We start from the raw sequence: 11,595 nt of genomic DNA, 5'->3' as shown, positions 1-11,595 counted from the left end.
CCCCACCTCCTCATTTTTCTCACCTAAGTGTCTTCTCCTACCACCTCCTAAGTGACCCTAAACTGTCACTCCGTCCGCCTCCCCCATCATGTCTGTTTTTGATGAACATCTATCCTTCTGTTCCTCCACCCCAGCTTTCCAAACGTTTCCTTCCTGCCTTCCTTTTCCGTCCCTCCTCCCTCTCTCCATCCCTTTGTCCATGCATCCCTCTCTGACTTACCCGTATGGGGATCCGTTCGGTCTCTGTCTCCTTCTGTGGGTTACGGTACTTCTCATAAAATTCTCTCTTCTTTTTGCCTTCTTTATCATCTTTGCGTTCCCTCTTTTCAGCAGGCTCGTCCGAGGGTTCGGTAGGGGAGGGCAGGGGAGAGGACTTGGCCGGCTTCTCAACCTCAAGGTAGTTCTCGTTGGGGTTGAGCACCATCACACCATAGCCCTCCTAAAGCAGAAAGGAAACATAAATATGTGTGTGAGAGCCGTGGCATCATCTACATCAGATACTGTTTATCTACAATATTTTACACATTCCTTGATTTCCACATAACTATCTGTATGTATGTAGTATATGATAACGCACTGTATTTGTACAGACATTTTTAATAATACATTTATACAACATAAAATTTTAATATTAACTACAATGACAAAAAGGGATTCAAAAGAAAGCTCTAAAACATCATGGGAATGTGTGTGTGTGTGTGTGTGCGTGTGAGAGAGAGAGAAGAGAACTGAAAAATTATATTACACCAAGTGAGATTGTGTATTTTTTTTCCTTTTTAATTCCTTTTTTGTTCCTTTTGAAAACATCTCTGTAAACTTTATTGAACCTTACTGTTTGACAGTTTTTGTTATTTTTTTAGTTGATCCGTCTTATTTTTTTACTTAGAGAAAAGGCCAATCTTCCCTTTGTCAAACCCTCTAGGGTAAGCTCGTGTAACACTGCATGATAATCTCGGCTACACTGAAGCTCAAAAACTTGACCTGCTCAGTCTGGGTCTAGTAGTGGCTCATGCTGTTTAAGACAGAGCTCAGTAGTGGATTTCTAAGAGCAAATAATACCGAAACAACACTTAAAAAACAGATTGTGAGATGACTGTGGAAAAGATGCAAATCCAGACTGAAAGAAATGCCAGAGAAAGAGACAGAGGAGAGAGTGTCACTGCAGGGACAAGCCTGAGAAGCAACTGGGGGACTGGAATTCAGCAATGGTGGTTTCAGTCGGTGAGTAGCATTTAGTGACTCCAAAGGCCATGTGTCACTTAATATCAAACCCAATCGATCCTACCATAACTCAACAAAAGAGTTACGTATCTGTGTGTATGTGCATGTGTTTGGTGTATGTGACTTGAAACTTCCACAGACAGCACTAAAGATAAAAGTACAATTTTTTTTAAAAGCTGAAAAAGTTTTTAAATGAAAACAAAAATTGAATTCATATTAATAATAATCAGTGCACTACTTCAAAATACAAAAAATGAAAAGAAGTTAAAAAGAATTAAAAAGAGGAGAAATGTAAGAGAACAGAAACCCAAGTGGTTATAATAAGAGAGAATGACAGAGGGGAAATGTATTGTGGAGAAAAGGAAGGTTTTTTTTTTGCAGCCTTTAGTGACTTCTTCAACTTTGAAGCCATTTTAATTAACTGTGTTTATTGTCCCAAGCACTCTGAAACTAAAGCAGGAAATGGATGGATTCCTGTTTCACTTAAGCTGTGCTTTTTCACACACAAACACAGAAACTTATGGGCATACGCCTGTGCAAACACACACATCACACAAAAGACACACACTAAGGAGAACGAAGGATAACAGTGCTGACAAAAAGACCTTTAGGAGATGTGAGAGGGAGTTAAGAGAGGCACTGTCGCTCAGCTTCCACTGCAAATCGCCCTCTCACACACACACACACACACACACACACACACACACACACACACACACACACACACACACACACACTGTCTTCTCCAGGCAGCATGTCTCCTCTTCCTTAATAAGTGTTAACACAATGCGCTTGTCTTCCGTTGACGCAGCATGTGTGTGCGCGTCCCTCCTGTGCCCATCGACATCAAACCTGCCACACACCCCTTCCCTTAGCACCTGCCGTGTGTTGACATGAGCAAAATGACACTTTCTCACTTGTTCAGATTATAAAATTAGCCTGATTCTCACTCCCTTTCAAATTCAGACAAGGCTGTACTTCCCTCGCTGGACATATTTGTAATGTAAAACCTATCGTTGATATAAGGACTATTAACTTAAGAAAATATTTTTAAGGGAGAAAAAAATTGGACATGAACAAATTGTCTATTGTTATATTTTAAGTATTTGTTTTAAAAATGTATTCACTATTACACCAGCATTTCAATGGCATGAAAATTCAAAAAATGTATCTTTCTCATTTTAGCTGAAAAACATTTTCAGCTAAATAATTTGTATGATGATGGCACGAAGTTTTGTATTTTATTCCAAGGCACAGCAAGACTAATTCTCATGTTGTTGACTTAAAAAAAAAACCCTACAAGTCCATGTAATAGTATGTATACAAATTCTATGTAGATGGTGTTTTTCCAAACCTGGATTTCTATTAGTTCGTGTGTGAATGTGTGTGTATACACAGCAGAAAAAGTGAAGTTAAGGCAAGGTGATGAATGAGGATCTATCAGGGAGACTTAATTCAGCCTTCAGACCCAGGCAAGTTCAGACACACAAGCTCACAGTCAGAGAGAAAAAGAAAAAGCAATGGATGATGAAAGGAGAGGACAGAAGAGATAGTGAGAGAGAGAGAGAGAGAGAGGAGAAAGAGTGAGAAAAAGAGAGGAGACATATAGATAAGTTGTAAAATGATAAGACAGGCAGACAGAAAAGGAGGGAGCGACAGAGAGATGTACTCTAACAACCAGCTTTGTGCCACTGCCCACTGGTGGCAGCCTGATAAAATAACTGACAAGACCCATTCAGCCTATGGCAACAATATCATAAAAGAGATAAAAGTTAAAAATCAATAAATGGTATGATTTAAGAATGTATAATAATAATTCATACAGAAAAACTACACAATGACACAATGAGAGAATGAGAAGTCCACTGCACTGTAAACACAAAATGAAATGGGAGGAAAGAAAAACATGAGAAGCCTCTTGTTCTTCAACACCATCATCACCTCGTGTGCATTTTTTCTTTCCCCTAATCCTGGTTCACAAGGCCAAAAGTTAATGGTTTAGTAACCCTGGTCTCTATGTTCTGACGCTAACCCTAAGTGGCCTACAACCATGTTTAGCCTTCAGTGCTCTTACCCTCACCCTTAATGGTCAATAACCCTTCCTGGCCTTAAGCATACTAATGCTAACCTCAAGTGGCCCAATTTCTAGCCTTTAGCATCCTTATGCTAACCCTGAGTGGCCTATAGCCTATGGCCTTCCGTTTGGAGAGGCTAACTCACCTAACCGAGCTAACAGTGCTAACCCTTTCAGCTGTCCAGTCACCCAGAAGGACATTGCTGTAAAGGCGACCAGTGTCGTTGGCGTATTTAGTCTGGAGGAGCAGGGCCGTCGACTTCACCTCTGTCGGAAACAATTGAGAGGTCTGTGTTGGTGTCAGCACAACACTGCTCTCCCTGTCCAATCACTTCCTCCTCTTATTCTTCTCTCCATCAACCAAAAATATACAATGCGTCTGGGGCTGGTGGACTGGGCAAAACAAAGTGATTGGGAATATTTCTTCTTGACATTTTGTGAAAAATTATTCAAGCTTAAATTGAAATAAGGTTCTTTTATAAATGTGATTCTATATTTTTTATGTAATAGAAAATAAACTGTGATGGTCTAACTGGATACACCAAACCTATCTGCATACACAAAGTAACAATAAGGCCACGAAAAACAACCACGATATTCAAATCAAACAGCACATGGTCAATGCTTTACCTAAATCCCGCAGAACTCTCTAATGTACTGCGCGTCGTTCTCAGGACTAACTTCTCCCACAGAGCTCATGTTCATCATCCTAGTCTTTGTGTTGTTTTGTGACAGCTAAATCTCTCTAAAGTTACGTCATTTGGTCTTTGTGTTTCTAGCTAACTGTTCTGTCCCTCTCTCTCTCTCTCACACACACACACACACACACACACACACACACACACACACACACACACACACACACTGGATACACCTGCTAAATCTGATCTTTGTGTTGTGATGTGCTGTCAAAGTGTGAATCTTACTTAAATGCACATAGTAAACCTTGGGTCACACTGCTTTTTATACCACTAAATCTCTCTCTCACACATTGCTAACACTGGGTCACTTTGCCTTTGTCCTATACACACACACTGTCTCAAATAAAGCGGACACACATGATCCTCTAGCGTTGGGTCAGTCTTGTCTTTTTGCAGCAGTATGCAGGCTAAGTCTCTTCCCATGCCCTGTGTGTGCCCCTGTGCCACCACCACACTGAGTCCCTGCCCTGGGGCCAGCGGTCAAGAGGGTCGCCCCGACCCCTCTAAGGGGGGGGATCCCGACCCCCATCACCCTGCTCCGGACGCTCCTTAGCGCTCCTTTGTCGGCCTGTCTCGCACCAGATAGCACAACAAAGGCTGCCGCTGCTACGGAAACCAGGGCTTGTCTCATCATCGTGATGAAACCCTTCCTCCGTCATCCCCACATGCAGGATTGTGAAGCCTTTAAAAACCCAATCACTCCAAAGTATTGAGAAAAAAAATGTATAAAAAGGAAAACATATGCTACAAACTGTAACGTAAATGATGATATTATGCATTATTTGTGATTTATTATTATAAAACCAGACCATAATGTGCTGTCTAAACAATATTGTCAATACTCTTTGATGACACTGATGTGCCCTCTTTAAAGTCAAATTAGATGTCATTTGTCCACTGGAACTTTGATGGTAACAGATCATTATTTTCTCTTGCAGTCGCATTATTTAAAAAGGGAGCAGACAGTGTGTGTGTGTGTGTGTGTGTGTGTGTGTGTGTGTGTGTGTGTGTGTGTGTGTGTCTACATGTGAGTGACTACACAAATGCGAGCTAGAGTAAATAAGATGTCCCTTTAAGACAGCAGCGCCTCTATTTTTCCAGTGGCGTTGTAATGAAATGAAATGTGTCTAATGTGCGGGAACAGGGAGAGAGGCAGCCGGAGTGAGAGGGTGTTTCATCTGTGCGTGTGGAGCTCAGCGAAGCTTTGATGTGAGAGCTCTCATGTAGTGAGCAGGGCTTTGGGCACAGGGAAAAGGACAGCACTTGACAGGTACAAAGCATGGCTGATAGCGGTCACGGGTGCATGCAGTGAGGAAAGTGGATGGTATGGTTGCGTGAATTTGAGGTTGTATGTGCGGCTGTTTGCTGAATAGGAGCATTTAAATGCTCTCCTTCACATTGCACTTAATATTTTAATGCATTTGTATATCCGTGCGCATGCATCTTACATCAGAAGAATCAACATGCAGTCTATGAGTGTCCATTGAAATTGGCTCTCAGGCAGTTTACTTTATTAGTTTTCTGTCGGGGGGCTGTTAGGATCAGGGCAAGCGGCGCTCCCTTTTCTCAACAGCCCTCGCTTCACTTCCTTATTTCACCAATACGCAGCTCCCGATTTGCTACTCAGGCTTGACTGACAAGGAGGAAAGGGTCACCCAGCATGGCACACCCAATAAGAGGAGGAGGAGGGGAGGGATGTCTGCAGGCTACAGTCGAGTTTGAGATCTCAACGAGGCACAATGGCTGACCGAGAAGAAAGGCTAAGTTGGAAAATAAGCGCGGGCAAAGCGTTGGCGTCACAGTTCGTTCACATTTTAGATTTGAGTGGCTGAGGCGACATCAAATACAAGTAAAAAACTGTTTACAGGAAGACAGAAAAAACAGACTGTTCCTCAATATAGAGGTATGAAGGAGCTGAAAGGGAAGGTAAATACTGTAATAACAAGTACACTCTCCCTCTCTGTCAGGGCCACCCTGCTCTGTGTGACCTTGTCTGTCTCAGTCTCTACGTGAGCTTTTTTTGCATGCAGGGCCCCTTTATCCATCCGATCCCCCTCTTTTCTCTCTCTCGATCTCTCTCTCTCTCTTTTTTTTTCCCACTCCTCCTCTCCCTGAGGCTGACATACCACACAGATCGCACAGTACTGTCAGATTAAGTCACGGTGCCCCCTTTCTCATTTTAACACAGCACCAGTCTGAGACCCCCCCATACCCACCAAGCACACAGCTATGTTTCTCCGAGAGCAGGAGGGTGGAAGAGTACTTACTGTACCTCAGAGGCTATGAAAAGACATGTGTGGATCTTAGGGGTGATGTGAGAGGGGCTGAGACGGGATAGTCATCAGCCTGTCAGCTCAAAATCAATCATCCTCTTGATAACCAGTGATAACCAGGGGGCCATAGAGAGAACATCTAAATGTTACTAAATATTATTACCACACATTTCTTTTAAAAAGTCAGCAAAATGCTGAGGTTTGGTAAAGAAAAATATCAAGATAACAGGCTCAAATTACAACACAGGTGAAGAAATGATACCGAAACTAAGTGGAATAAATCACAATACATACGTGACATACAGTACATGTGTTCAACTTGATTTTTTTTTTTTTTTTTGATCCACTGCTTAACTCCACATCCCTGTATGTTTAAGCAATCAATTGAACAGCCAACACAAATGTTTACACAGGAAAAGTAAGACAAACTGGAGCTTCATCTCCCCATCTGCCCTCTGAGTTAATTTTGAACAAATCACCCACTGCATGGGTTTCTCCTCTCATAAAGAGTACACATTTAATTAAGTTTCTTTAAATTCAGCTTTTCACTTCAAGTTCAAAGACTGTATTCGGCGCTCGCTTCCACTAATGTAGTCATACGCTAATTTGGTCAAAGTAAATAAGACTGCGCTAATGATTATCTTTTTTTTGATGTTAATGAGCTCAAATAGTTTAGGTCCGAATAAGAAGCTAACCTTTGGAGCTAGTCAAGTAGCTGTGTCTGTAATAAGCAGCAGAGTTTTTAACCTTGGCATGGATGTCTGGGCTCATTTGGATATTGTTTATATGTGGAGCTGAATATTTATAAATGAGTTCGAAGTGGAGCAGTGGGGTGGAGGAAGTGGAGAGAATAGCACAGCTTCTGATCCCCGATGCCTCAGCTTCTTTTCATGCTCGCATTTACATTTCCTTCTCTCTGTTTCACTTTCTATTTCTCTCTTCCTGTTTCGCTCCTCCCGACCTGTCTATTTTCAGCACCTTAGTGAAAGGATAGACATTAAGACATTCACACAAACATTGTTGAGTAACCCACTCAGTTCAATGCCAGAGTCAGTTTACGTGTCAATTATTTACCATACTCAATGTCTGTGAATCTGTGAATGTGTCCGGCCACTATTTATGCTCGTTGGTTGATCAAGCATCCAAGCGTCTGTGCACACACTGCCACGTAAACACACACACACACACACACACACACACACACATATGAGTTCGGAGGCCTGCTTCATCTGCTCTCAGCACAACACACACAGAGGGAGGTGTGGGGTTGTGGGTGGGGGTTGCTAGATTGGGGGTGGATGTAGCATTAATCACCGTCCAGGTGGAAATTGTCAGAGCTATCGATTGTGCAAGTAAATGTTACACAAGTCATTTGTCAACTTTTCTCCTCTTTTTTTTTTTCTTTTTTTTTTTTTTATAGAGGACCTGTGTGTCAATCGCAAAGACGCACCTGTGAATGTAAACTCACCGGCACTGCGATTTTAGAGCTGTCTGACCAGAAGTGTGATCGGCTCCACAGCCAATAAGCAGTCATCAAAACATCTGAATGTTTCTGAAAGTTTGATTACATCTTTTTTTTTTTTTTTACACTTAAATCTTTTAACAATTAGACAAACTATAAAAATCAGATCATGTAATAGTAAAATGAGCCAAGTTTCAGCAAGCAGTGTTGCTGTGGCTGATTATCAAATCGGTTGCATAAGAAATTAAAAATATTTCCACTGTACTTTAATATTAGAATACATACTGCTTACGTGCTTGCCACATACACAGCGTACAGTTAGCAGGGAAAGTCCTCAGCCCGCAGAGGGAAAGCTATGGGGAAATAAATACAGGAGGCTTATTCTGACGCTGTTAGCATTTTGATTTATATATTCTATATTGTCTCCCCTAAGCATACACATGTATTTTTAATGAGGGCACAGAGAGATATAGATCATGGAATGATAGGTGCCTCCCTGCCCTCCTGCCTAACTATTTAATGTATAAATCAGGGGGATAGGAGAGCAGAGGGGGGGAGCGAGAGAAGCTACAAAAAGAGGGAAGACATGGAGTGGAGGCGTCGCGGGAGCAACCCTGTCCTGAAGGCCACTAATAACTGCACGGAAGGAAGGAAGACAAAGCCTCGGAAGGAAGGAAAATGATGATGATTATAATGATGATGGTTATAAAGAAGTATTTGGCTGATATTCCAAATCTCATCTGAACAAGAGTGGGCGAAAATAAGGCATCCGTGATAATCATGATAACAGTGACACAAAATGACACCAAAAAAGTGAGTGAGCCTGTCAGTTTGACCTAAGTTGAGAAATTGCCCCACCATGTGAATTGTTAAAGAGTACTGTCAACGAATGTTTCTACTTCACCATCTGGACAGGTAGTTAGTGCGTTAACACACATGAACACACACACGGTCGGTGCGAGACGCATGGCCATATGTACAGACAGAGCCAATGGGGGGTCAATGGTAGGACACACCTAAACATTGTAGACACATGAACACATGTATGCATGCGTGTGTACGCACAGACCTAAGCGCGTACCCATCACCATGGTAAAATAATACACAAGTGCATGTGTGTGTGCCACGGTAAATTACCAAGAAAAAAAAAAGAAATACAGTACATCTGTGTTGTAAAATAAAAATAACTTACCATTACACCTTAATAAATTGTATTCTAATAATAAAATAGTTGCTATTTGGCATGTACGATTTCACACACATTTTTGCAAATAATGATATAACAGATCATGAAAGCACAGTGTTTTCTTAATTCCAAATTCAGAAACACGTAGGTGTGCTGCGCTGAGTGTCATCTGCCAGTAATCTGCACTGTGTTGGTGAATAATGAGACATTGCTGTTGCACCCAGGGTATTAATCTTACTGAACATCACAGGACCGCTATGACCTCTATGGGCCAAAGGTCAAAGAGGAATCCCTTCACCCCTGCCCTGTTATTGTGACCTAGGAGGGAGAGCCACAGAGAGAACTGGGGGTCCTGCCAATGTTGCTGACTGTTGCTATGTGAGGTGTGTGTGTGTGATATTTCATGATAAGCGTGACCTTTCAAGAGATTAAATTTGCCATCTTATATGTGTAAAATAATCATTTCTATCTGTAGTGGTATTGTACACGGTGAGAGCGTGGCAGGCTACGATCGTGAAATCGGCAATAAATCTGAAGGCCACAGTATTAGCACACACAGACACACATCCACATTGATTGACACGCGCGCGCGCGCACACACACACACACACACACACACACACACACACACACACACACACACACACACACACACACACACTCTCCAACAGTCCAAGAGTCTGACCTCTCTCTAAGTGGAGGTGCACCACAGGTCCATGAGTCACGGGAGGTCGCCACAGCCAATCACAAGCTGTGTTTGAAGTGTGAAGGGTAAACACTATGGTTGCTCTGTCCTGCCATTAACTCTGCTTACTTTCACAGGATGTAACCTAGAAAAGAGGTGGCGGAGAATATAGTCTATCTGAGCGCATGCATGTATGTATGTCTGCGTGTTCCAGCACATTTTCCATAGTGTCATTACCACATGGCTGGGTCTATGCTTCACAGCACACACATGGAGCTACGCATGTATGTTGGAATCCCCTTCATCCTCTCGCCATACAGCCAAATACACATGGAGAAATCCATGCTGTGGCAACTAAGGAAACCATGCATGGAACAATAGACATTTTCCTATTAACCCGATGTAGCCTTCAAAAATGGTTGAAAGCAATTAACCATGGAGAGCGGCTGTAAAACACATCCTCTCTCCCTTCAGCTCTCTCTCTCACACACACAGACCGACCCCCTCAACCCCACCGCCGCCACAATCCTCACTAGAAGCTCTTTCAAATCTACTACTTTTTTTTTAAGACCACCTGTTGTCTATTATTTTTACATACTGCTTTTCTCATAAATCATAACACTGGGTAATTAATCAAGCTGTCAAAACAGGGACCGGAGGTCACCTGGAGGGGTCGGAGGTGGTTGCAGGGCCGATGGAGGTCAGGGTCACACCGCATTCCTCATTATCAAGTTGGGATGGGAGAGGGGCCAGGCAAACAAAAGCGAAAGCAGATGGGGGGGGGGGGGGTAGATGAAAAAGAGGGCTAGAGAGACAGAGAGAAAGGGAGAAGGAGAAATTGACAAAGAAAAGTGAAAGAAGCTGTCAGCTGCCTACAGATGAAGACAGGGGAGGTGATTCTGAGAAGGGAGACATCACATAAAGAGGTCGAAAAAAGGGAAGAGAAAAAGGAAAGAGGCATGAAAAAAGAACAAAAGAAATCTACAAGATGTTTCTTCTGTATAGACCTGAAATTGGCTGCAGAGAGGAGAAAGAAAAAAGAAGGAGGTAGGATGGTGTGGTTTCTTCGATGAGAAAATAGGGAATCAGCTGCGGAAGTATGATTGTTATCACGTTCTCTTTCCTAGCTTGTGTGTGTGTGTGTGTGTGTGTGTGTGTGTGTGTGTGTGTGTGTGTGTGTGTGTGTGTGTGTGTAGGGGTGATGAGGCAGACTGATATCTCTCTCAGAGGAGTGTGTATCGGTGTCTCAGTGGGTTGAGAGCCAGTTCAGAGACAGGACCACGGGCCTGGAGTGGCATGTCACCGACTCCACAATACACACTGCTGATTAGATCACACAGATTAGATGGGCACATATAGACAGAGATATACACACATCCCAAATAAATGCCCACAGACAAAGAAGCTGAATGAATGTACTGTCTATTCATGTTATAGCTGTGGCCAATACAGTGACAGAAAATCATATTAAGTTATTGATATGTTAAAGTTTTGTTATGTCTTCCTGGTTTACCAAGTTATATGAAGTATGTCGTGTGTGGCAAAATGTGTTGACAATGAAGTAAAATTAATTATCTCATTATGTTGAGTGTAAATAAGTTATGTAAAGTTATGGGTGCAAGCTCAACAAGATGAAAAAAAACAGAGGAGCTGGATGAGAGGACTGGAGTGACGGGGAGAGGAAAAGATTAAAAAAAAAAAAGAAAAAAAAGAACAATTTAAAAAGTGCAAATGCCGCGGAACTCCTCGTGCAATGTTCGCGTCCCCCTCCCCTGCGTAGACCATGAATTCTCAGGCGTGGCTCGCTCTATCAAAAACATCACTCTTGAATGAGGCGCCGACCATTGCGCAAAATTAGCTGTCACCCTTTCCTCAAAATCTTTGTTAATCTTGTTTCCAGTGTTTGCGGATTTATCAGCACATGCATCAATGTCAGCTCCTTGGTTACTGAGCCGCACTACTTGGGAGAAGATATAATTAAAAATGTTTGGGG

At 42.4% G+C, this 11,595-nt stretch overlaps 1 protein-coding gene across 1 annotated transcript in view; it reads right to left on the bottom strand.

The window, feature by feature from the left end:
• Window positions 1-11,595, bottom strand: part of arb2a (ARB2 cotranscriptional regulator A) — a gene marked incomplete at its 3' end in the record, with an annotated part of 105,222 nt that overhangs the window by 44,852 nt on the left and 48,775 nt on the right. Inside the window, exon 7 of the mRNA XM_023400954.2 lies at window positions 221-439. Coding sequence (XP_023256722.1) covers window positions 221-439 — 219 coding nt within the window. The remainder of the gene's footprint in view (window positions 1-220; window positions 440-11,595) is intronic.

This window comes from Seriola lalandi, unplaced genomic scaffold (genome assembly GCF_002814215.2).
Source record: "Seriola lalandi dorsalis isolate HSWRI2012SDOR001 ecotype SW California unplaced genomic scaffold, Sedor1 jcf7180002053097, whole genome shotgun sequence".
Classification (NCBI taxonomy): domain Eukaryota; kingdom Metazoa; phylum Chordata; class Actinopteri; order Carangiformes; family Carangidae; genus Seriola; species Seriola lalandi.
This window is presented reverse-complemented; position numbering and strand designations above follow the sequence as displayed.